This window comes from Oncorhynchus masou, chromosome 7 (genome assembly GCF_036934945.1).
Source record: "Oncorhynchus masou masou isolate Uvic2021 chromosome 7, UVic_Omas_1.1, whole genome shotgun sequence".
In the NCBI taxonomy this organism is placed as follows: domain Eukaryota; kingdom Metazoa; phylum Chordata; class Actinopteri; order Salmoniformes; family Salmonidae; genus Oncorhynchus; species Oncorhynchus masou.
The window spans coordinates 22,745,363-22,770,327 of NC_088218.1; the positions used below are offsets into that span (position 1 = coordinate 22,745,363).

Sequence of the window (24,965 nt, forward strand, 5' to 3'; positions counted from 1 at the left end):
AAATCCATCAACGAAAGGCTTGCCAGACTTGACATATTGGATATATTACGAGAGGACATCAGTGCATTATGTCCCAGTCTAGAATTCAGCCAACGTCAGATTGATGATCTAAGGAAAGAGAACACAGCTTTGAAAGGTACTGTAGACTCTATTCATGGCAAGGTGGAGGTGGTGCAAAGGGAGAACAAACAACTTAAAGAAACCTTGCTTGATGTACAGTGTCCATCAATGTGGAACAATCTAATATTTTCAGGGATACAGGAGAATGACAACAGTAGAGGCTGTGAGGACACAGTCCGAGACTTTATGTCAACTCAACTAAAACTGCCCACTGATGTTGTGTGTAATGTCACTTTCTCCAGAGTCCATAGAATAGGTAAGGCCACAAGCTATTATTGCATGTTTTGACAAATTTTAGCTAAAAGAAAATGACGAAGAACATGGGCAGAGAACTCAGAAATACTGATTTTGGAATGAATGATCACTTCCCCACCGAGATCAATGAAAGGAGAAAAAAACTATATCCCATCATGAAGGAAAAGCGTTGCCTGAATCAACGAGTCTCCATGGTGATGGATAAACTTTATATCAACGGGCAACTGTATCGGGACTCTGGAGTAACTCCCTGGCTATTTTAATTTAATGTTCAAATTTGAGTTTGTGTGTTGTAGTGTATCATGACAACTTCAACTATAATGAATATATGCTCTATTGATCCCCACAATAATGAGTACATGCTCTATTGATCTCCACAATAATGAATACATGCTCTATTGATCTCCACTATAATGAATACATGCTCTATTGATCCCCACAATAATGAATACATGCTCTATTGATCTCCACTATAATGAATACATGCTCTATTGATCTCCACTATAATGAATACATGCTCTATTGATCTCCACTATAATTAATACCTGCTCTATTGATCACCACAATAATGAATACATGCTCTATTGAACTCCAATATAATGAATACATGCTCTATTGATCCCCACAATAATGAATACATGCTCTATTGATCCCCACAATAATAAATACATGCTCTATTGATACCCACTATAATGAATACCTGCTCTATTGATCCCCACAATAATGAATACATGCTCTATTGATCCCCACAATAATAAATACATGCTCTATTGATCCCCACTATAATGAATACCTGCTCTATTGATCCCCACAATAATGAATACATGCTCTATGGATCTCCACTATAATGAATACATGCTCTATGGATCTCCACTTGACAAGGAAAGGGTTGCATATAGCTCAGGTTAATGTATGTAGCCTTCCTAACAAAATACATGAGGCTTTTAACTTGGTCAACATAAATCATATTCATATTTTGGCTTTGACCGAAACACATTTAGATGCATCTGTAAATGATGGGCAAATCAACATTCAAGGATATAGTTTACTGAGAAGAGACAGGATTAGGAATGGTGGGGCTGTAGCACTGTACATTCAGAATCATATACCTTTTAAGAGAAGGGATGACCTTAATGTATGTCAAGTAGAGGCACTATGGGCTCAAGTATATCTGCCTCACCAGGCACCCATATTGGTAGGATGTGTGTGTAGACCTCCTAGCTCTAAGCTGTCCTATCTGGGTAACTTATGTACTGGGTTTGACCAGGCCACAGATAGCAACAGAGATGTATTTATCTTGGGGGATTTTAATATAAATTGGAAGGATTACAATAATTTGAATAAAACAAAATTGATGAGATATGCCAAGAACTGTGGTTTGAAACAAATGGTTAATGATACTACTAGATCATCATTTAAGTTGGGTCATTGTTCAGACACATGCATTGATCTGATTTTCTGTAAAATACCAATGCAATGCTTAAAAGCCAGATCAATGCCAGTGGGCTGGACAGACCATAATATTGTGACCATAAACACCAAGGTTCCAAAGAACCCCCCTAGGATTGTGTTTAAGAGAAATGTTAAAACATTTAATCATGAGCTATTTCTAAATGATTTGGCTGCTGTACCCTGGGAGCTGATTTATCTAGAGGATGATTTAAATCACGCTACAGAATGTTTTATTGATTTGCTCACTGAGGTAATGGACCATCTTGCCCCTATAAGAAAGAGTACTGTTGGTGCCTGTCCATCTCCATGGATTAATGATGAACTGGGTGAGGCTTTTTCTCAAAGAAATATGGCAAAAGTCTTAGCAGCCAAGTCAAAATTAGAATTTGATTAACAGAATTATAGAACATTACGTAATTATGCAGTTAAATTGAATCAAAAAAATATATATATATTTTACAACAATGCTTTTATTGATTGTAAGAATGATTGTAAAAAGGTATGGAACACAGTTAAGGGCTTACTTGGTACATCTATCGCATCATGCCCATCTAGTGTGGAGGTTGACGGGAGAACAATAACAAAACCAGTTGATATTGCCAATCATTTTGCAGATTTTTTTACAAAGAAAATTAATTTACTGAGCAACAATGTAAACATACATTCTTCCAAACAAGCTATTGTCCAATGGATTGATGATCATATTATGAGCAACAAGATCTGCTCTTTTAGTCTGCAAACGGTGTCAGTGGAGGAGGTGTTAAACCTATTGAAGTCATTACCTGATGGTAAATCTACAGGTTATGGTCTTATGGACAATTTTTTGCTTCGCTGTGCTGCTCCCCAGGTTGCAGTTCCACTGAGATACATATTTAATTGGTCACTGGAAAAGGGGATGTTTGCAAATGTATGGAAGCATACGAAACTGTGTCCTATACCGAAAGACTGCAAAAGAACCCATTACTCCTGCCAATAGTCGACCAATTTGTCTACTCCCTGCACTCAGTAAGATATTGGAGGGTATTGTGAGTAGACAAATATGGGAGTACATGGAAAATAATTATCTGATTACAGCCAATCAGCATGTTTATCGCAAAAAACATTCCACTACCACTGCAATGGTTGACATGACTGACCAGTGGCTCAATGCTATGGATAATGGCACATTTGTGGGTGTACTATTTTTAGATTTCAGTGCAGCATTTGATTTAGTGGATCATGAAATAATTTTGACAAAATTAATGCATTATGGTTTTAAGGAGGCAGCATTGAATTGGGTACAGTCATATCTAACTGACAGGAAACAGTCCACCTATATCAATGGTTCATTTTCTTCCCCTCATGTGTTAAACTGTGGAATACCGCAGGGCAGCTGCCTTGGGCCACTTATCTATTTAATATACAGTGGGGCAAAAAAGTATTTAGTCAGCCACCGATTGTGCAAGTTCTCCCACTTAAAAGATGAGAGAGGCCTGTAATTTTCATCATAGGTACACTTCAACGATGACAGACAAAATGAGAAAAAAAATCCAGAAAATCACATTGTAGGATTTTTAATGAATTTATTTGCAAATTATGGTGGAAAATAAGTATTTGGTCACCTACAAACAAGCAAGATTTCTGGCTCTCACAGACCTTTAAGGGGCTCTTCTGTCCTGCACTCGTTATCTGTATTAATGGCACCTGTTTGAACTTGTTATCAGTATAAAAGACACCTGTCCACAACCTCAAACAGTCACACTCCAAACTCCACTATGGCCAAGACCAAAGAGCTGTCAAAGGACACCAGAAACAAAATTGTAGACCTGCACCAGGCTGGGAAGACTGAATCTGCATTAGGTAAGCAGCTTGGTTTGAAGAAATCAACTGTGGGAGCAATTATTAGGAAATGGAAGACATACAAGACCACTGATAATCTCCCTCGATCTGGGGCTCCACGCAAGATCTCACCCCGCGGGGTCAAAATGGTCACAAGAACGGTGAGCAAAAATCCCAGAACCACACGGGGGGACCTAGTGAATGACCTGCAGAGAGCTGGGACCAAAGTAACAAAGCCTACCATCAGTAACACACTACGCCGCCAGGGACTCAAATCCTGCAGTGCCAGACCTGTCCCCCTGCTTAAGCCAGTACATGTCCAGGCCCATCTGAAGTTTGCTAGAGAGCATTTGGATGATCCAGAAGAAGATTGGGAGAATGTCATATGGTCAGATGAAACCAAAATATAACTTTTTGGTAAAAACTCAACTCGTCGTGTTTGGAGGACAAAGAATGCTGAGTTGCATCCAAAGAACACCATACCTACTGTGAAGCATGGGGGTGGAAACATCATGCTTTGGGGCTGTTTTTCTGCAAAGGGACCATGATGACTGATCCGTGTAAAGGAAAGAATGAATGGGGCCATGTATCGTGAGATTTTGAGTGAAAACCTCCTTCCATCAGCAAGGGCATTGAAGATGAAACGTGGCTGGGTCTTTCAGCATGACAATGATCCCAAACACACTGCCCGGGCAACGAAGGAGTGGCTTCGTAAGAAGCATTAAGGTCCTGGAGTGGCCTAGCCAGTTGCCAGATCTCAACCCCATAGAAAATCTTTGGAGGGAGTTGAAAGTCCGTGTTGCCCAGCAACAGCCCCAAAACATCACTGCTCTAGAGGAGATCTGCATGGAGGAATGGGCCAAAATACCAGCAACAGTGTGTGAAAACCTTGTGAAGACTTACAGAAAACGTTTGACCTCTGTCATTGCCAACAAAGGGTATATAACAAAGTATTGAGATAAACTTTTGTTATTGACCAAATACTTATTTTCCACCATAATTTGCAAATAAATTCATAAAAAATTCTACAATGTGATTTTCTGGATTTTTTTTCTCTAATTTTGTCTGTCATCGGTGAAGTGTACCTATGATGAAAATTACAGGCCCCCCTCATCTTTTTAAGCGGGAGAACTTGCAGAATTGGTGGCTGACTAAATACTTTTTCGCCCCACTGTATACTAACGACCTTCCCTATGCCTTAGCTGAAACTCAAACTACTATATTTGCAGACGGTACTACAATTTATGCAACAAGACAATCGGTTCAACAGGTACAGCAAGCTTTACAAGGAGATTTAGAGAATATTAGGGAGTGGGTTTGCCAAAACAAACTTGTTTTGAACACCAAGAAAACCAAAGTTATGTTGGTCTGTTCCACTAGGAAAAGGCCAAAACAGCATGGGATACAATTAAGTATGGGAGGAGTACAAATTGAAGAAGTGTCAGAAACCAAACTATAGGGAGTGCAGCTAGACAGCTGCTTATCATGGTCGCCTCAAATAACTAATCTATGTATAAACATATATATATATATATATATATTTATTAAAACAACATGCATAATCAGAAGGATAGCTAAATATGTACCAGGAAAAATTATTCAGCAAATAACACAAGCATTAATTGAGATTCAGGTGAACTACTGTTTGGTGGTCTGGGGAAATGCATCATCAAGTGAAGTTAGGAGGCTGCAGAATGCACAGAATAAAGCAGCAAGGATTGTTTTAAGGTGGAGATATGGTTCTTCTGTTGCAGTCATGCGCAATGTTCTTGGTTGGTCATCGATCAATAAGATGCTTATGCTTATTTTATTTCATAATATACATAATTTAAAATGGCCAAATTCTATTCACAACAGTATTCAGTTGGTAAGAGATTCCGTAAATACTAGGAATAGATTGTCCACCATCTATGCGTTGTCCAGACAGAAAATAGAAATAGGCAAAAGAACATTTCGATTTAGAGCAATAAAGAAATGGAATAAATTAACTGAGCAAACCAGAAACCTTTCAATATAGAAATGTAAACATTATTTTAAAATGATTTAAATATAATACATAGAAATGTTGTGCGACTATAGTAGATGAAGAATCAATATTTTTTTAGATTGAGTATTTATTGGATCATTATGTTAGTATATTATGTATGTTTGTAATAGTGTGTTATATGTGAAAGTGTGTTTGTATTATAAATTGTATTTTAATGTTTAAGGACTCTTGGAAGATTAGTCCCAATGGGGACTAAAAGAGATCCAAATAAAATCAAAATCAGGGAGGTGACCAAGAACCTGATGGTCACTCTGACAGAGCTGCAGAGTTCCTCTGTGGAGATTGGATAACCTACCACAACCATCTCTGCAGCACTCAACAATCAGGACTTTATGTTAGAGTGGCCAGACGGAAGCCACTCCTCAGTTAAAGGCACATGACAGCCCGCTTGGAGTTTGCCAAAAGGCACCTAAAGGACTCTCAGACCATGAGAAAGAAGATTATCTGGATTGATGAAACCAAGATTGAACTCTTTGGCCTAAATGCCAAGAATCACGTCTGAAGGAAACCTGGCACCATCATTACGGTGAAGCATGGTGGTGGCAGCATCGTGCTGTGGGGATGTTATTCAGTGGCAGAGACTGGGAGACTAGTCAGGATTGAGGGAAAGATGAACAGAGTGAACTACAGAGAGATTCTTGATGAAAACCTTCTCCAGAGCGTTCAGACTGGGGCGAACGTTCACCTTCCAACAGGACAACGACTCTAAGCACACAGCCAAGACAACGCAGGAGTGGCTTGGAGACAAGTCTCTGAATGTCCTAGAGTGGCCCACCTAAAGCCTGGACTTGAACCTGATCAAACATCTCTGGAGAGACCTGAAAATAGCAGTGCAGCGACACTCCCCATCCAACCTGACAGAGCTTGAGAGGATCTGCAGAGAAGAATAGGAGAAACTCACCCATATACAGGTTTGCCAAGCTTGTAGCATCATACCTATGAAGACTCAAGGCTGTAATCGCTGCCCAAGGTGCTTCAACAAAGTACCAAGCTTATGTAAATGTGGTATTTCAGTTTTGTATTTTTTTATAAATGTGCAACCATTTTTTTTAAATCTGTTTTTGCTTTGTCATTACGGGGTATTGTGTGTAGATTGATGAGGGGGAAACAATTGAATCCAATTTCGAATAAGGCAGCAACGTTACAAAATGTGGAAAAGTGAAGGGGTCTGAGTATTTTCCGAATGCACCGTACATATAACCTCCTCCCATTTGCACTGGACTCTAAGTGCATCGTCAAGTCAACCAATCCCTCTAATCTCAATTCCAACCCTCAGATATTGACAGACTAATCCATCTTTCCCACTACATTATCATTTTACTATTTAATTTAGCAATAGACATTCTATTTCACGTTGACGTCTTCTGAGGGTCTTGAACCTCTCTATTTGTGCTAAAAGTAAATACTTGAACTAAGAGTATAATCATATTTTCCATGGATTGATCTTCGTTTTTTAGATCTCCAAACAAACTGTTTCTACGTCCATCTGAACACAGACATTTCTGACCCAACAGCCATTCCAGGATCTGACTCCAAAAGTGAGCCGCCAAAGAACAGTACCAAAGAGAACATCTACAAAGAGAACATCTATTGATCATGTTTCTTCGTTGCAGTGTGCACAGGCCTCGCCCCATATATATTATTTTTGTGGCGAGAACATTATATGATCGTTTCAATTGAAAAGAACGGATTGATGCGTCAATTTTTGTATAACAGTTCATAAACCCGGTGCCATGGTATTGAGACATTGAACATCTCTTCCCAATTATCTTGAATTTTATTCCTGAATAGTTGTCAAACCTCTCGTTTTTAAGTGCACATGATATATTTTACCGTTTATACTAGTCATTTTAAGCCATGCATGGTTTTTGATTGACGGCAGACAAACAAATTAATTCCTTTCACTTTTGAGTAATTGCCCCTGACATTTTTTTGTGGCAGAGCTGTGATGAGTTGGTTAAACTTTTGTATTGATCATACATCCCCATACGCCTTTGTTAATTGCTCGTGTGACAACATTTTACTGTCCTTATTCTCAATGTCATTCATAAACGCGATACCTTATCATTTTTTTTGTACAATAAAATAGTTATTTCCTTTATCAGTACGTTGTAGTTTAGACATACTATTTGCTGTTGTATTTGTTCAGACTCTTCTGAAGGATGAAATTGGAATTGTAACCATCTCTGTATGGCTTCATTTCCAACGGATGAGACTTTAAACAGGGTTCCATTGTCAATCCACTGGAAAAGGTTGGTTTTAATCTACATAGTGGCAAAGAGACCACTTTTGAGCGTTGAATGTGCTTCTCTTAGTAGCCTGCTGGAAAACCAGTTCGGATTTAGATATAATTTTGGTATAATGGAGGCTTTAAGTAAGAGGTTTAATGTCTTAATATTTCATAGTTTTAACCCTCCAAACTCACGTTCGTTATGCAAATATGCCTGTTTAACATTCTCTGACTTGCCATTAAGGACAAAAATAAAAAATAAATTCTCACGAGTCGGCTTTTATTCTCCAGAATAACATAACAAAATGTGGAAAAGGTCAAGGGGTCTGAATACTTTCCGGGTTGTTGTACATTACTTTTATCCATCTTATGAGAGATTCTCAAAAGCTGAAGGAAATCTAGACACTTATAAACTGATTCTAGATCTGCTGTATCGAGGCTGTCTTAAAATCTGCTATAAAGATTACAGGTTTCCCTGTAGTCTAGTCTAATGTTGTCTCCTATATATCATCCTTTTAAGAATCCCGTCTGATTGTGAAGGATAATGTCCAGTAGGGCCTTTTTAATTCTAGAGAGATCAGTCCCTCTTTTTGTGTGTCCGATAGTTTGCCATTTACAGTATATACGAGTAATTGAAACATGGTAGTAGTGGAGCTCTCAGCAGATATATCTCTATTGGAATGCCATCGAGACCAGGGGTTTTCCCCGTCTGAAGGAATCATTTGCCAACCGTAGTTTGTCCTGTGTAAAAAGGCCACCGCAAGATATTTTTAGTATTGCAGATAGTTTAAGATAATTTTTGGGGGGAGAAGGGTTTCACAAAACTCATCGTTAATTGAGATTGTAAGAACTTGACAAGAGAACCTTTGTTTAAAATGTTTTACTTAGGCCTCCCGAGTGGCGCAGAGATTGAAGGCACTGCATCGCATCGGGTTCATTTCCCGGGCTGTGCCACAACCGGCCGTGGCTGGGAGTCACATAGGATGGCGCACAATTGGCATTGTCCTGGTTCGGGGAGGGTTTGGCCGGTGGGGCTTTTCTTGGTTCATCGTGCTCTAACGACTCCTTGTGGCGGGCTGGGTGCCAGTTGAACAGTGTTTCCTCTGACACATTGGTGCGGCTGACTTCCGGGGTAAGCTGGCGGGTGTTGTGTCGGAGGATGCATGACTCCACTTTAAAAAAATCTCCTTTGGTGAGATAAGGATTTCTCCATTGTTTGTAACAAAGTTTTGTAGATTATTTTTGGTCGCTATATTGAAGGTTTAAGGAAAACTTGGTGCATTTTTTTCGCCATTGTCCATCCAATTTGCACACTCTTGGCATTCTCTCAACCAGCTTCACCTGGAATGCCTTTCCAACAGTCTTGAAGGAGTTCCCACATATGCTGAGCACTTGATGGCTGCTTTTCCTTCACTCTGCGGTCTGACTCATCACAAACAATCTCAGTTTGGTTGAGGTCAGGGGATTGTGGAGGCCAGGTCATCTGATGCAGCACTCAATCACTCTCCTTCTTGGTCAAATAACCCTTACACAGCCTGGAGGTGTGTTGGGTCATTGTCCTGTTGAAAACAAATGATAGTCCCACTAAGCCCAAACCAGATGGGATGGCGTATCGCTGCAGAATGCTGTGGCAGCCATGCTGGTCAAGTGTGCCTTGAATTCTAAATAAATCATAGACAGTGTCACCAGCAAAACACCCCCACACCACAACACTCCTCCATGTTTTATGGTGGGAAATACACATGCAGAGATCATCCGTTCATCTACACCGCGCCTCACAAAGACATAGCGGTTGGAACCAAAAATCTCCAATTTGGACTCCAGACCAAAGGACAAATTTCCACCGGTCTAATGTCCATTGCTTGGGTTTTTTGGGCCAAGCATGTCTCTTCTTATTATTGGTGTCCTTTGCAGCACTTCAACCATGAAGGCCTGATTCACAGTCTCCTCTGAACAGTTGATGTTGAGATGTGTCTGTTACTTATTTATTTCGGCTGCAATTTCTGAGGCTGGTCTCTATTGAATTTATCCTCTGCAGCAGAAGTAACTCTGGGTCTCGCAATGAACTTATCCTCTGCAGCAGAAGTAACTCTGGGTCTTCCATTCCTGTGGCGGTCCTCATGAGAGTCAGTTTCATTATAGCGCTTGATGTTTTTTGTGACTGCATTTGAAGAAACTTTTAAAGTTCTTGAAATGTTCCGTATTGACTGACCTTCATGTCTTAAAGTAATGATGGACTGTTGTTTCTCTTTGGTTATTTGAGCTGTTCTTGTCATAATATGGATTTAGTATTTTACCAAATAGGGCTATCTTCTGTATACCACCCCTACCTTGTTACAACACAACTGATTGGCTCAATCACATTAAGAAGGAAAGAAATTCCACAAATTAACTTTTAATAAGGCACACCTGTTAATTAAAATGCATTCCAGGTGACTACCTGATGAAGCTGGTTGAGAGAATGCCAAGAGTGTGCAAAGCTGTCATCAAGGCAAAGGGTGGCTATTTGAAGAAATTCAAATATAAAATATATTTTGATTTGTTTATCACTTTTTTGGTTACTACGAGATTCCATGTGTTATTTCATAGTTTCTACAATGTAGAAAATAGTAAAAAATAAATAAAAATTCTTGACTGAGTAGGTGCCCTAAAACGTTTGACCGGTAGTGTATATATACTGTATAATGTATTGTAGTCCCCTACCATTACAATATCATTATTTGTATCTTGGAGACTCATGAGAATATCATACATTTTCTCAAAGAAGTTTGGATCGTCATTATTCGGCCCATATCTATTTATGAGCCACATCTGTTTATCATCAAGTAGTATATTCAAAAGCAATCCATCTTCCTTGAGGATCCATTTTACCGGATTGCACCTCAAGATCTACTGTAGATTGTCTTACAGTAGGATTATAAGACCTTTTGAATTCCTTAGCCCATGACAGAAATAGATTTCACCATCCTACTCTTGTTCCCCCGGCCACTTCGTCAGAAGATATTAAACGAGTTTCCTGTAAACAATAAACATGGTAATCCTTCTCCTTTAGCCATGTGACAACTGCTCTTCTTTTCCTCTTATCAGCCAAACCATTAGAATTATAGCTAGCTGCAATTCAATTCATCAGTTACCACGATGGGTTACATTTTGAGATACTAACCACTATCCTTAACACTTTTATGAAATACTTATCCATGCTTACCAGTACCACCAGAATCAATACCAGTCCATTATCCACATAGCTGTACCATGATAGATGCACTGCTATGCAAACTGTAGCTGTGCCATGATAGATGCACTGCTGTACAAACTGTAGCTGTACCATGATAGATGCACTGCTGTGCAAACTGTAGCTGTGCCATGATAGATGCACTGCTATGCAAACTGTAGCTGTGCCATGATAGATGCACTGCTGTACAAACTGTAGCTGTACCATGATAGATGCACTGCTGTGCAAACTGTAGCTGTGCCATGATAGATGCACTGCTATGCAAACTGTAGCTGTGCCATGATAGATGCACTGCTGTACAAACTGTAGCTGTGCCATGATAGATGCACTGCTGTACAAACTGTAGCTGTGCCATGATAGATGCACTGCTGTACAAACTGTAACTGTACCATGATAGATGCACTGCTGTGCAAACTGTAGCTGTGCCATGATAGATGCACTGCTATGCAAACTGTAGCTGTGCCATGATAGATGCACTGCAAACTGTACAATACTGCTGTAGCTGTGCCATGATAGATGCACTGCTGTACAAACTGTAGCTGTACCATGATAGATGCACTGCTGTACAAACTGTATGATGAGATGCACTGCTGTACAAACTGTAGCTGTGCCATGATAGATGCACTGCTGTACAAACTGTAGCTGTGCCATGATAGATGCACTGCTATGCAAACTGCTGCCATGATAGATGCCATGATGTGCCATGATGATGCACTGCACTGCTATGCAAAACTGTAGCTGTGCCATGATAGATGCACTGCTATGCAAACTGTAGCTGTGCCATGATAGATGCACTGCTGTACAAACTGTAGCTGTGCCATGATAGATGCACTGCTATGCAAACTGTAGCTGTGCCATGATAGATGCACTGCTGTACAAACTGTAGCTGTGCCATGATAGATGCACTGCTATGCAAACTGTAGCTGTGCCATGATAGATGCACTGCTGTACAAACTGTAGCTGTGCCATGATAGATGCACTGCTGTACAAACTGTAGCTGTGCCATGATAGATGCACTGCTATGCAAACTGTAGCTGTGCCATGATAGATGCACTGCTGTACAAACTGTAGCTGTGCCATGATAGATGCACTGCTGTACAAACTGTAGCTGTGCCATGATAGATGCACTGCTATGCAAACTGTAGCTGTGCCATGATAGATGCACTGCTATGCAAACTGTAGCTGTGCCATGATAGATGCACTGCTGTACAAACTGTAGCTGTGCCATGATAGATGCACTGCTATGCAAACTGTAGCTGTGCCATGATAGATGCACTGCTGTACAAACTGTAACTGTGCCATGATAGATGCACTGCTATGCAAACTGTAGCTGTGCCATGATAGATGCACTGCTGTACAAACTGTAGCTGTGCCATGATAGATGCACTGCTGTACAAACTGTAGCTGTGCCATGATAGATGCACTGCTGTACAAACTGTAACTGTGCCATGATAGATGCACTGCTATGCAAACTGTAGCTGTGCCATGATAGATGCACTGCTGTACAAACTGTAGCTGTGCCATGATAGATGCACTGCTATGCAAACTGTAGCTGTGCCATGATAGATGCACTGCTATGCAAACTGTAGCTGTGCCATGATAGATGCACTGCTGTACAAACTGTAGCTGTGCCATGATAGATGCACTGCTATGCAAACTGTAGCTGTGCCATGATAGATGCACTGCTGTACAAACTGTAGCTGTGCCATGATAGATGCACTGCTATGCAAACTGTAGCTGTGCCATGATAGATGCACTGCTATGCAAACTGTAGCTGTGCCATGATAGATGCACTGCTATGCAAACTGTAGCTGTACCATGATAGATGCACTGCTATGCAAACTGTAGCTGTGCCATGATAGATGCACTGCTGTACAAACTGTAGCTGTGCCATGATAGATGCACTGCTATGCAAACTGTAGCTGTGCCATGATAGATGCACTGCTGTACAAACTGTAGCTGTGCCATGATAGATGCACTGCTGTACAAACTGTAGCTGTGCCATGATAGATGCACTGCTATGCAAACTGTAGCTGTACCATGATAGATGCACTGCTGTACAAACTGTAGCTGTGCCATGATAGATGCACTGCTGTACAAACTGTAGCTGTGCCATGATAGATGCACTGCTGTACAAACTGTAGCTGTGCCATGATAGATGCACTGCTGTACAAACTGTAGCTGTACCATGATAGATGCACTGCTATGCAAACTGTAGCTGTGCCATGATAGATGCACTGCTGTACAAACTGTAGCTGTACCATGATAGATGCACTGCTGTACAAACTGTAGCTGTGCCATGATAGATGCACTGCTGTACAAACTGTAGCTGTACCATGATAGATGCACTGCTATGCAAACTGTAGCTGTACCATGATAGATGCACTGCTGTACAAACTGTAACTCCAGCAGCAGACTAAGTATAGCTCCAGTTGTCCACCACTATACACAGGGATCCTTGGACCCATACGAAGTTGGGACCCATCTCTTGAAAAGAGCACGAGGTGCCACCCACTTACAACCAGTTCAGCAGCACTAAGCACTTCTGACCCTTTCTCTCAGTTGTACTACATAACTTTAGTGTTTGTATTTATTTTTTCTGAATACCTTAATTTCTTTCACATTTGACGGGACAGTATGCGTAATAATGTAGCCACTTCCTCCAAAAGGATAGCTACCTGACAAAGCAACCGGCAGTAGAACATTTACATTTAGGGAAGCAGATATTATTTTATGTTATCGCTTGGGATTCCATCCCATCCCTATAGCCTCGGTTGTGGGATGCATCCCCCCCCCCCACACACACACATCTCGAACATCTCTCCCCTTCCACTCGTACATTCACCTACAAACACACCACACACACACACTCAACTTCAAGCTCTGGCACACGAGTCATCCGACAGACCCTCCACACAGTTGTTCAACCCTCGAGCCCTGCTCAAGAGTAGACCTGCGCGCACCGCTGTAGCCGTTCAACAGGAGTGCCAAAATGTTCCGGGACGGGTAGATTTTGAGTGTGTAATGTCTAGTCCTGGCTAATGGAGCCCGGACCCCCTCTCAACACATGCACGCTGGTCCCCAGAGAAGACCCTTCTTCCCCGGGCACTTCTGTGCAGTCAGACCGCTAAGACGTATGCTGCGCCGCCAGGACAACAATGTTATTCCCCCTTTGTGAATGTCCACGTGCGACCCCAGCCCCCCATGGGTTACTGCAGCCAGTATTGCCATCACTGGTACTAACTGGGAGGAGGTCTCCGCCAGAATTCCCCGGCGAGATATGAGGTCATCAAAGTTCTCTTTGCAGCTTTGTGTATTTCCCTGTATTTTATGCTCACCCATACGGGGCTGAGTTGGACCCTTTCACATTTAACGATTCCGTCCAGACAAATCGTAGTGACCTAGTAATCGGTATTGTACATGCACCTCCACGGCAGTATACAAGTCTGGCTATATTTGCTGCGCAGCTTTGTGTATGTGTAGGCCTAGAAAGGAAATCAACATGGCAACCGGGGAAACATAACAATGCACCTACGGAGCGCAGCATCTGTGCGGGCGGGCTACTGATGTGAGGGAAGATGAGGAGGACCGGAAGTCAACTTTGATAGCTTTCTACTTCTATAATTGATTTTATTGAGGAAAAAATGTGTTGCCCATAATTAAGCTATTTATCAGAGTTATTGACCTCGCAATAAGCCAGATTCGAGTAACTACATTACATTACATTGTAGCGGCAATGTAAGGGGTGCTGAAAGTAGGCAGATTTGAGAAGACCTCATTCATTTAAACAGTCTTCATTTTAATGTGACTTAAAACTAGAGGGCTTTGTGTTGAAACTAATTTCATGCATGTTTTTTTTATTATTCCCACCCAAATTTCATAGTATCCAATTGTTAGTAGTTACTATCTTGTCTCATCGCTACAACTCCCATATGGGCTCGGGAGAGACATGCATCCTCCGAAACACAACCCAACCAAGCAGCACTGCTTCTTAACACAGCACGCATCCCACCCAGAAGCCAGCCGCACCAATGTGTCGGAGGAAACACCGTGGACCTAGCGACCTGGTCAGCGCGCACTGCACCCAGCCCGCCACAGGAATCGCTAGTGCGCGATGAGACAAGGATATCCCTACCGGCCAAACCCTCCCTAACCCGGACACGCTAGGCCAATTGTGTGTCGCCCCATGGACCTCCCGGTCGCGGCCGGCTGCGACAGAGCCTGGGCTTAAACCCAGAGTCTCTAGTGGCACAGCTAGCACTGCCTTAGTCCACTGCGCCACCCGGGAGGCCCTGAAACCAATTTCTTACTATTTAAGAAATTGACAGACTAAATTATAGGCCAATTGCTTCAGTCATCATACACTCGTTAAATATCTCTGTGTCAGTGAAGGGCTTGGTGTGTTAAGTTAAAACCAGGGCTTGAATTGAAGGGGGTATGTTATACCTTTGGTGCCATTGTTGTGATGAACTTGTGAGGTAGTTGAAGAGAACCTTTATAGCTGATTGGCTGACGGTGGGACATGCCTTGAATCTGCTCTTAGCACTGCTCACACTTGGCGAAAATAGCAGATATGAGGCCCAATATAGTAGACATGTTTGAAAATAATTGGGGTGCCATAGAACAGTAGGTTGAAATGGGGACAGAGCTCCATAGTTATACTGTTTGGCGATGAAGGGGTTTGTTCATTTTATTCCCAAATGTTTAAGATGTTCTACCTTGAAGGCAAAACGAATGAAACAACTCTATAAAAAGCTCTCTTTCCTGCTTTCCCTCATTCTTTATTTTCTACTTCTCTTCTCCTTCATTCTGTCTCTCATGTCTTCCCCTGCAGCCACTAGTTCCACTAAGCTGGAGGATCTGAGCTCCCTGGATGATCAACGGAGTGCTGCTCCCCAGCGAAGCTCCATCAAACAGCCCTGGAACAGCACAGGGGGAAGGGACGCCAAAGGTATGGTACTGTTTGTGTGTGTGTGTGTGTGTGTGTGTGTGTGTGTGTGTGTGTGTGTGTGTGTGTGTGTGTGTGTGTGTGTGTGTGTGTGTGTGTGTGTGTGTGTGTGTGTGTGTGTGTGCATGCAGGCATTTAAGCAGGCATGTGTGTGTGTGCAGGGCCGGCACTAGCCTTTGGGGGCCCTAGACAATATTTGGTCGGGTCCCCTCCCCACCTCACAGGCAAAACCTTACACTCCATGAAAAAAATTATGTGGACACCTGCTCGTCGAACATCTCATTCCAAAATCATGGGAATTAATAAGGAGTTGGTTCCCCCTTTACTGCTATAACAGCCTCCACTCTTCTGGGAAGGCTTTCCACTAGATATTGGAACATTGCTGCGGGGACTTGCTTCCATTCAGCCACGAGCATTAGTGAGGTCGGGCACTGATGTTGGGTGATTAGGCCTGGCTCGCAGTCAGCGTTCCAATTCAAAGGTGTTCGATGGGGTTGAGGTCAGAGCTCTGTGCAGGCCAGTCAAGTGACTGACATAACAAGAGGAAAACTTCTGATGCACAACCAAATTTCGAAATGGCATCTTGAAACCGATTAACTAACCTGCTATTATTGTTGCACTCTTTAAGTCTAGGGGTCCTATGTCTAGTTGCGTGGTCTGCAACCTGAATGAATGTGTGCATTTTTGTGAGAAATCAGGGTTACCTTACCTTAAGTCCGGGGCCAGCTCTGCCTTGACTCCTTTGGGTCGACGAGCCGAAGTGGATTATTATGTTCAGATGGTGACAGGAACAAATATATACAAAAAGGAAAACTACAAATAGGCCTTAATGAAAGACTCAAACCCAAACAAAAGGCCTCATGGCCACCAAACCAACCAGCAGCCTCACGGCTCTCTAAACTGCCACTCTAACTGACAATCATCTTAATTGGCAGTAATTTATGTGCTTATCAAGGCTAAGCTCAGCATCTAGATCCGGTTACTGCCACCTGGGGGATGAAGTGTGGAGGTGGATCCTGGATTGTGTGTTTGTCTATGTCATAACATTAACCTTCACCCCATATCATAACGTGCTCAACAGTAAGTTGAGACCCCGACTGAGATCCTGCCTTAGTGCATGCAATTATTGTGTTACACCACCATACACAACTATATTATTGTTGAACACCACAATACTCTTTAAAAGGAACAGGAAGTCATGTTAGTAACCCCTGTGTTCTCTCTTTTGTCTTCGTCCAGCGCGCTTTGCTCCCTTCAAATCAGGCGACATCGTGCTGAAGCCGTTGTTGTTTGAGGTTCCTGCCGACGCCATGGATGCACTATTCCAAGGCCGTGATTGGCTGTTCCATCGGCTAGAGGAGGTCCTAAGGGAGAGTGACACCTGCGAGGGCCGTGGGGCCGTTATCGTGGGCGATGTGGGCTTTGGCAAGACGGCCGTTGTCTCACGGCTGGTGGCTCTCAGTTGTCATGGAGGTCACATGCAACAGGTCCCCACCCAGAGCCCCTGCACCTCCCCCAAAAGTAAGACAAACTTCCCTTCTCTAGAGGTACTTTGTTTGAAATGAACCTCTTGATATGCAACATCTCTTTTTTGAGAAAGCGGCCACTTCCCTGTACCCCAGAATGGAAGGATGAATGGTTGGTTACTCATTCAGCGAAGGGTGATTTAAACATTCACATTTTTCATTATGAGTTTGACAATTTTAGAACTAGGCAAGCCAACCCGAAATTGTCTACCTTGGGATCCGTCATACTTTTTCTGAGCCATCATTCTCAAGTAGCAGGGTCCATCAGATATGTTGGTCCTAGCGGATGAGCCACACAAAGATACAGGAATAAAACCTTTGAAAGCTATGACTGATTGTGTGGTGATTGGTGTTACACAAACGCAAGCGTTGCTACGTCAGTAGCTAGGTACAGTACGGCACTTTTCTCCCACCATCCATGGTCGTGAATTCACACCGCATATCAGTGCACCAAATGGCACGCCAGTAATGACATCAAGTAATGGCATCATTTAGGTTAAGAGTAGGAATCTGCTTTCATGTGCCTACTCAGGGAAATATATTATAGACAGTGACCTAATTATAGTGCATGATGATAAATGCCTGACAGAGACTGAAGTGATTTGCCATTGTGACTCAGGGCCTTATTTAATTAACATTGTTTACTGGAGATATGTTTAGATCCATTATGGAAACCAGCCCACAATGATGCTTTTAACATGCTCTCTCGTAGTCACAGCACAAGATTTTGTATTTTTTTTGTCTCGTCATGAGTGCTGGTTTTCAAAAAACTCATTGAATGATTATTATTCTCCTCCAACTTCCATTGAAAAAGTAATGACAGTCCACATGTGTGTCTTGCTGTGTCCCTCTTGCAGGTGGGGATAGGGGGACAGACGGAGCCTCCAAACAGCCGCCCCAGCCCAGCACCCCCACCGCAGACCCCCAGCCCAGCGAAACAACCTGCCCCGGGACACCAGAGGCACACCGAGACGATGCTGTCAAACGCCTGGCCAGCAAGGTACGCACACACACACACACACATACATACACAAACACAGACACCTCTGGATCTTTAATCCAATCACACAATTCTGGGTTGTCAATCAAAAAAAGAATTGCATGTAAGGTGATATACTTATTGAGTCATTTTATTTGACATTTTAGTCATTTAGCAGACATGAAAGAGGAAGACATCACAAAACAGTTCCGAGAGCTGGGACTTATAAAATACTCATTATTTCAAAACTATGCATTTTGCTGATAGAATCTTATCGTCCCAAGTCCTTGATTATTCATATCATAGGTTCTGGTCCTCTATTTTATTTTTAAGAAGAAGAATGGCCATAATGTAAGCTCTTTATGGTAAAACAAATAAATACAAGTACATTTGAGAATGTTTACGGCCCTTAGGAGAGGCATTGCTGTTTTTGTCTTGTTCTACAGTATTAAACTGACCAAATGTTATTGAGAACTAGCAAGTAGTTTACTGACTTTGGGTGTCAGGGACTCGAGAAATATGTCCGTTTACTCAACCAGAGCTAATATTTTTTTAGTTATCCATAGGGTATAGTGCATTTGTCATTTTAGGGAATTATCACTTCAACAAATGTGTGATGACCATTAAATAATATATCTGACGACATGATTAGAAAGAAGGAAGGCTCTTTTCTGTATTTAATCATTACATGTCTGTACTTTTCCATTGAAATGGAAATAATTGTAACATTCTGTGCCAGATATAACCTAAGGTTCTAATTGTGATTCTTTCCCCCACTTAGTATTTTGATACTCTGCACTTTAGGTACCTTGAATGGGTTCTGAAAGAAGAATTCAATTCAAAACAGTTCTGAGATCTGGGATGTGAAAACATTCATGCTCAATATCTCAGAACTATGCCCTGCGCAGATAGTAGGCTTTTTTCTTGAATCACTGCCAATAGACCAACTCCTTCCTCTATAATTGGTCTCAGAGATGAAGAGTCATGCAGCTTCACATAGTAGTACTGTTGAGTTTGACAAATTGGGTTCCAAGGCAACTGGAGTAGGTTTCTGACTGACTGGAGAAGGTTTCTGACTGACTGGAGAAGGTTTCTGACTGACTGGAGAAGGTTTCTGACTGACTGGAGAAGGTTTCTGACTGACTGGAGAAGGTTTCTGACTGACTGGAGAAGGTTTCTGACTGACTGGAGAAGGTTTCTGACTGACTGGAGAAGGTTTCTGACTGACTGGAGAAGGTTTCTGACTGACTGGAGAAGGTTTCTGACTGACTGGAGAAGGTTTCTGACTGACTGGAGAAGGTTTCTGACTGACTGGAGAAGGTTCTCGACATCTGTTTGTCCCTTTTGACGAGTTCCTGAATTCAAGATGACCCCTGGGTGTATGGATACTTCTCCGTCCTCAACAAAATGAACAAGATGGCTCTGTTAACTGTATGTTCATGTAATTACTAATATGGTGAATAATTAATAAAAACCATCGAGTCCGAAAGACCGCAGTCCTGTCGGTTTTTGTTTCTTAGGAAGAGTGTGTTTACGCTTAACATCCCTGGTATGTTTTTCCCCCGTTCCATTAAGTAGATCCGTCATGGCTGCTTGATTAGCCAATCTGCTAATTAGCAACTAATCGCAGTCACTTTAGCCTAATGGAGTAAATCAAATGCTGATTTGTGAGATGGAGATATTCAAAGTGTGTTGAGGACTTACTTCTCTGGAAAGTTCAAGACACTCATGGCAGTCAAAACACTGAAATAGCGTTATTGAAGTGCTCAATTAGGGAGCCTCTCTGTCTCTCTCTCTCTCTCTCTCTCTCTCGCTCTCTCTCCAGGTGGTGTCCTACCACTTCTGCCAGGCTGACAACACCTACACCTGCCTGGTCCCAGAGTTTGTGCACAGTGTCGCCGCCCTGCTGTCCAGAGCGCCACAGCTCAGCGGCTACAGGGAGCTGCTGCTAAAGGAACCTCATATACAGAGCATGCTCAGTCTGCGCTCCTGTGTCCAGGACCCCATCGCTGCCTTCCGCAGGGGAGTCCTGGAGCCCATCGTAAACCTGCGGAAGGGTATCTACTAACTTGCTCCTGCAGTCTCCATGTTCTCATCCATGCTTCAATCTCTCCCCACCCCCTTCATCAACGTTTGTAAGTGTAACACCTGCAGCTGCTGCTCACCGGCTAGACGTCACCTCCAACCCCTCCTCCTACAGTTTGATGAATTGTCATGCGCCCCCTGAAACGGTTGATTGGGACTCCGTGGTGGGCTCCTAGATCATTTTGGGATAATAAGGTCACTAGTTAAAAACGCTACAGACCGTGACACAATTATAACTTCAAAAACAACATAACTTCAAACAACAACCTTTTTCACTTTGGGAGTATCCATACCAATCAATATGCATTTACACAGGCAGCCCAATTTTGATCTTTTGCCCAAATTGTTGGCAAAAAAGCTGATCTGATTGGTTAAAAGACCAATTAGTCAAAAAAATAATTGGAACATGCAGCCTTAGATCAGTATTTTAGCAATGATCAGCATTATAAGGCTGCTTATACACAGGCAGCCAGATTCTGAAATTTTCCCAGTAATTAGTCTTCGGACCAATCAAATCAGCACTTTTGCCAATAATTGGACAAAAGATCAGAATTGGGCTGCCTGTGTAAACGCCGCCTCAGTGCTTTAATCCAGTGTATTATTCTTACTGTATGGGATAAAACAAGAGAGCAGGACTTGCAAGGTCACTGCAGTACATAACAGGCCATATCAATGTAAGAGACCATCTGATATAGTAGCCAGTCAGCCTGATCAATAGGTTGTTAGTTCAGTAGCCTCCATCTTTATGATGTGGACTAGTGGGTGACTGTGACAGAGTGTATAGAGTGATATAAGCTCCACACGTCAGGGAGGGCTGTATTAGGCTGCACCGACGGCTCAGGTAGACTGGAACAGGATAGATATGCCTCTGTGATCACCCCCCCCCCCTGTCTTATTAAAAGTAATGGTTGCGATGATGAAGGGCCAGTGCAGGAGACTGAGGAGAGGTGACTGGTGTTCTCACCCTCCATCTGAGGTGCAAGTCCCTCTGTGACATTACTCAGGAAGTATAAAATGGGAAAGGGGAATGAAAGCAGCGCTGGTCTAAAGAAGGGCACTACATAGGGACTAGGGTATCATTTTGGACGGACCCCAGGTTAGATATTCCAGAGCCTGAACACGTCGACCTCTTACCCCTTGAGCCTGATAAATGGCACTGTGTCTTTTCGGCTGGTGTTCCATTGAGCACCACATCCTCCTTTATTTCTTTCTGACATTAATGGTGGTATTTTGACAATGTAGCACTGTGGAATTCAACCATATAACTTCAAACAGTTGCGGAGGCATGTACAGTATTTCAAAATACGTTTGGAACAGCAGTTATGTGCCTTACATTTCCTAGTCCTAGGAATTTCCTAGTCCATAGTCCTAAACCTGCTTCAATTATTGCCCGTATCTTATGTACTTGTTCTCTCTCTCTCACTTTCTCTCTTTTCCTCTCTCTTGCTCTCTCTCTCACCTTTCTCTATTTTTCTATCTCTCTCTCTCTCTCTCACTTTCTCTCTTCTCTCTCTCTCTCTCTCTCTCTCTCTCTCTCACTTTCTCTCTTTTCCTCTTTCTCGCTCTCACTCCAACTCCCGCTCTCTCCTCTCCCATCTTCCCCGTTTCCCCCTATTCCACCACCCCTCTGTTTCCCTGTGTAGAAAGGAAGATCCCGGAAGAAGACTTCATCCTCCTGGTTGATGGTCTGAACGAGGCAGAGTTCCACAAGCCGGACTACGGAGACACCATCGCCTCCTTCATCACCAAGATCGTCTCCAAGTTCCCCTCCTGGCTCAAACTGTTGGTCACTGTCAGGACCTGTCTGCTGGTGAGGAGAGGACAGTCACAAAGCACAGATAAACGATCGTAACCAGTGTATGTGAGTGATGCATTGCCTCTACCCAGGGACCCAGGCTTTTGTTGGTACAGGACAGTCTGTTAGAGTCTTGTCTGTGCACCATAGAAACTATGGTTTGAGTCTCTGATACAGCGCTCACTTTCTCCTGCTACACGTTAACTAAAAGAAGCTTAGTAAATCTGTGTTTGCCCATAGTTCACTGGCCTTGTGTGTCTCATATGGTATGGCTTTGCTGGTCTGACCCAGGGGTACAGTAGCTCAGTCTAGCTGGTCAGCTTACTCCACCAGGGCCCGTTGGCGGTGGTTTCCTCCAACATGTTGGCTGGCCACTGATCCCGCCGGCTGCCTAACACAGTTTTCCCATAATCCTCCTGGATTACCACTCCGGGCCGTAACGCTCCTGGGAGCCTGCCTGACGTTATGTAACAGGAGTGCTGAGGACACCACACGCCACTACAGTGTGTGTGTGTGTTGGCAAGGTATGTTAGATGTTGATCCCCCTGCCTGCTCTCTATCCTCTCTCATCTCCCAATTGGTCCTTTCACAGGAAGTTGCCAATATCCTGTTTTAGGCACGGTCCCATCGAGGTTGCTATGCAACCAGGGCACTGTGAAATCAGCAGATCACCGCACTTTAATCAAATCGTGCATGCACAGCAAGGAAATGAAACAGCAATAATAATTTCATAACAACTTAGGTATTGCATTTGATTTATTCGTTTATGGCTGTAATTTTCTTCTCCTGGCTCAAACGTCACCATTTCTGATGGCATCTGTCATCTGAAGAGATTTGATGTGAATTGGTGAGAAAGCTGGCAGAATGAGAGTCAGTGGATTCGTGGCTCCCTATCCCCTATATACAGATGTAGGATCTTAATTTGATCACCCCTTTTAGTGCTGAGAATTTTCATGCACCACAGGAAATGCAGAAAAGACTTGTGATTGACGTAAATTCACTGAAAACCCGCAGTAAAACACGGTTACATTAATAGCATTGCACTCTTCATGTAGCCTAACTTTGGCCAGCACATTTTTGCCGAACCACCAATCAAGCAACATTATGGACTAAACGTTCAAATCCTGTTGCTGCGGCTTTATTTTGCTGTGACAATACTGGTCAAATGAAGATCCTGCAGAAGAAGTGCCTGCGTACAGTGTTACACAATTACTGTATTTCATGTTTCCGTGAGTCAGAAGAAGCAGCAGCTTGAAGAGATGGGTGCCATCCTCTCCCTGACTAATCTGTTGTCCTGGCACATACAGCACCACCATAGTGAGCCAATCTCATCCTCACTTGTATTATTCAGTGTTTTTTCTTCTTTCATGTTACCTGTCACAACTAGAAGAAAGGGTTCTCTCTGCTCTGAGGCCGGAGCTGGAGGATAGAATTGTACTGTGTTGTATCGTATTGATTTTGTACTGCAGACTCTTGGGTGGGATGTTGCGGTGTGCTCCTGGGCTCATGGATGTATTGCGTGTGGACTAAGTTCAACTCTGAGATATAACCAAGCTACGTTACACTTTGATCGAGAATGCAGTGTATGATATTATACGGTTTCAGGAGACCCATTTTTGTCAGACATAAATCCACGACATATAGAATTTGACAATATAATCGCTGTCTCCTGTCTCCCCAGGAGATCACCGCCCTCCTACCCTTCTCCAGACTCTCACTGGACGACTTCCCAGAGAGCAGCGAGATCGGCGGGGACCTTAGCGACTACATCCAACACCGGGTCATCGTCAGCCCCGAGATTGCCGCCAACGTCACCACGCCCAACGGCACCGTCCCCGACCCCCTCCTCCTCAGCAAGTTCAACACCCACCTGGCCTCTCGCAGCCAGGGCTCCTTCCTCTACCTAAAACTGACCCTGGACCTGTTCCAGAGGGCCCACCTGGTTCTCAAGGGAGGCAACTACATGGTAGTGCCCGTCTCTCTGGCTGAGGTGAAGGAATTAATACATTTTATTTGGCAAATCTTTCAAAATACATGTAGGGCTGGTTTTCCAGACAGATTAAACCTAGTCCTGGAATGAACAGCATGGTCAATGGAGAATCTCCATTAAAAGTTGTTTTTTAGTCCAGTACTACACTTAATCTGTGCCTGGGACACCAGCCCATAGAGTTGCTCCAGCTAAAGGAAGTACAACACACAGGATTCAAAACACAATCAAGTCAACCAACTTCTTTCCATTGTGGTCCTCTTTATCATCAGGTGTACCTGCTGCAGTGCCATGCGGGGTTTGAAGGGGACCAAACCTTCGAGCGGGTGCTGCCCGTACTCAATGTGGTGCTGGCCTCGTTACACCCGCTGACGGACGAGCAGCTGTTCCGGGCGCTGAACGCTGGGGGCGTGAGAGGAGACATGTCCTGGGAGGACTTCCAACAACGCTTGGAGACCCTGGCCTGCGTCTTGGTGAGGAAAGAACACGTG

At 43.0% G+C, this 24,965-nt stretch overlaps 1 protein-coding gene across 2 annotated transcripts in view; it reads left to right on the plus strand.

Annotated features, from left to right (window-relative positions):
- The window catches only part of LOC135543512 (protein TANC1-like), a 47,907-nt gene that overhangs the window by 9,586 nt on the left and 13,356 nt on the right, over nucleotides 1–24,965 (plus strand). For both annotated transcript variants that reach the window (XM_064970831.1, XM_064970832.1), the window contains exons 4-10: nucleotides 15,989–16,105; nucleotides 17,342–17,623; nucleotides 18,486–18,628; nucleotides 20,433–20,664; nucleotides 22,336–22,502; nucleotides 24,169–24,477; nucleotides 24,747–24,947. In XM_064970831.1, coding sequence (XP_064826903.1) covers nucleotides 15,989–16,105; nucleotides 17,342–17,623; nucleotides 18,486–18,628; nucleotides 20,433–20,664; nucleotides 22,336–22,502; nucleotides 24,169–24,477; nucleotides 24,747–24,947 — 1,451 coding nt within the window. The remainder of the gene's footprint in view (nucleotides 1–15,988; nucleotides 16,106–17,341; nucleotides 17,624–18,485; nucleotides 18,629–20,432; nucleotides 20,665–22,335; nucleotides 22,503–24,168; nucleotides 24,478–24,746; nucleotides 24,948–24,965) is intronic.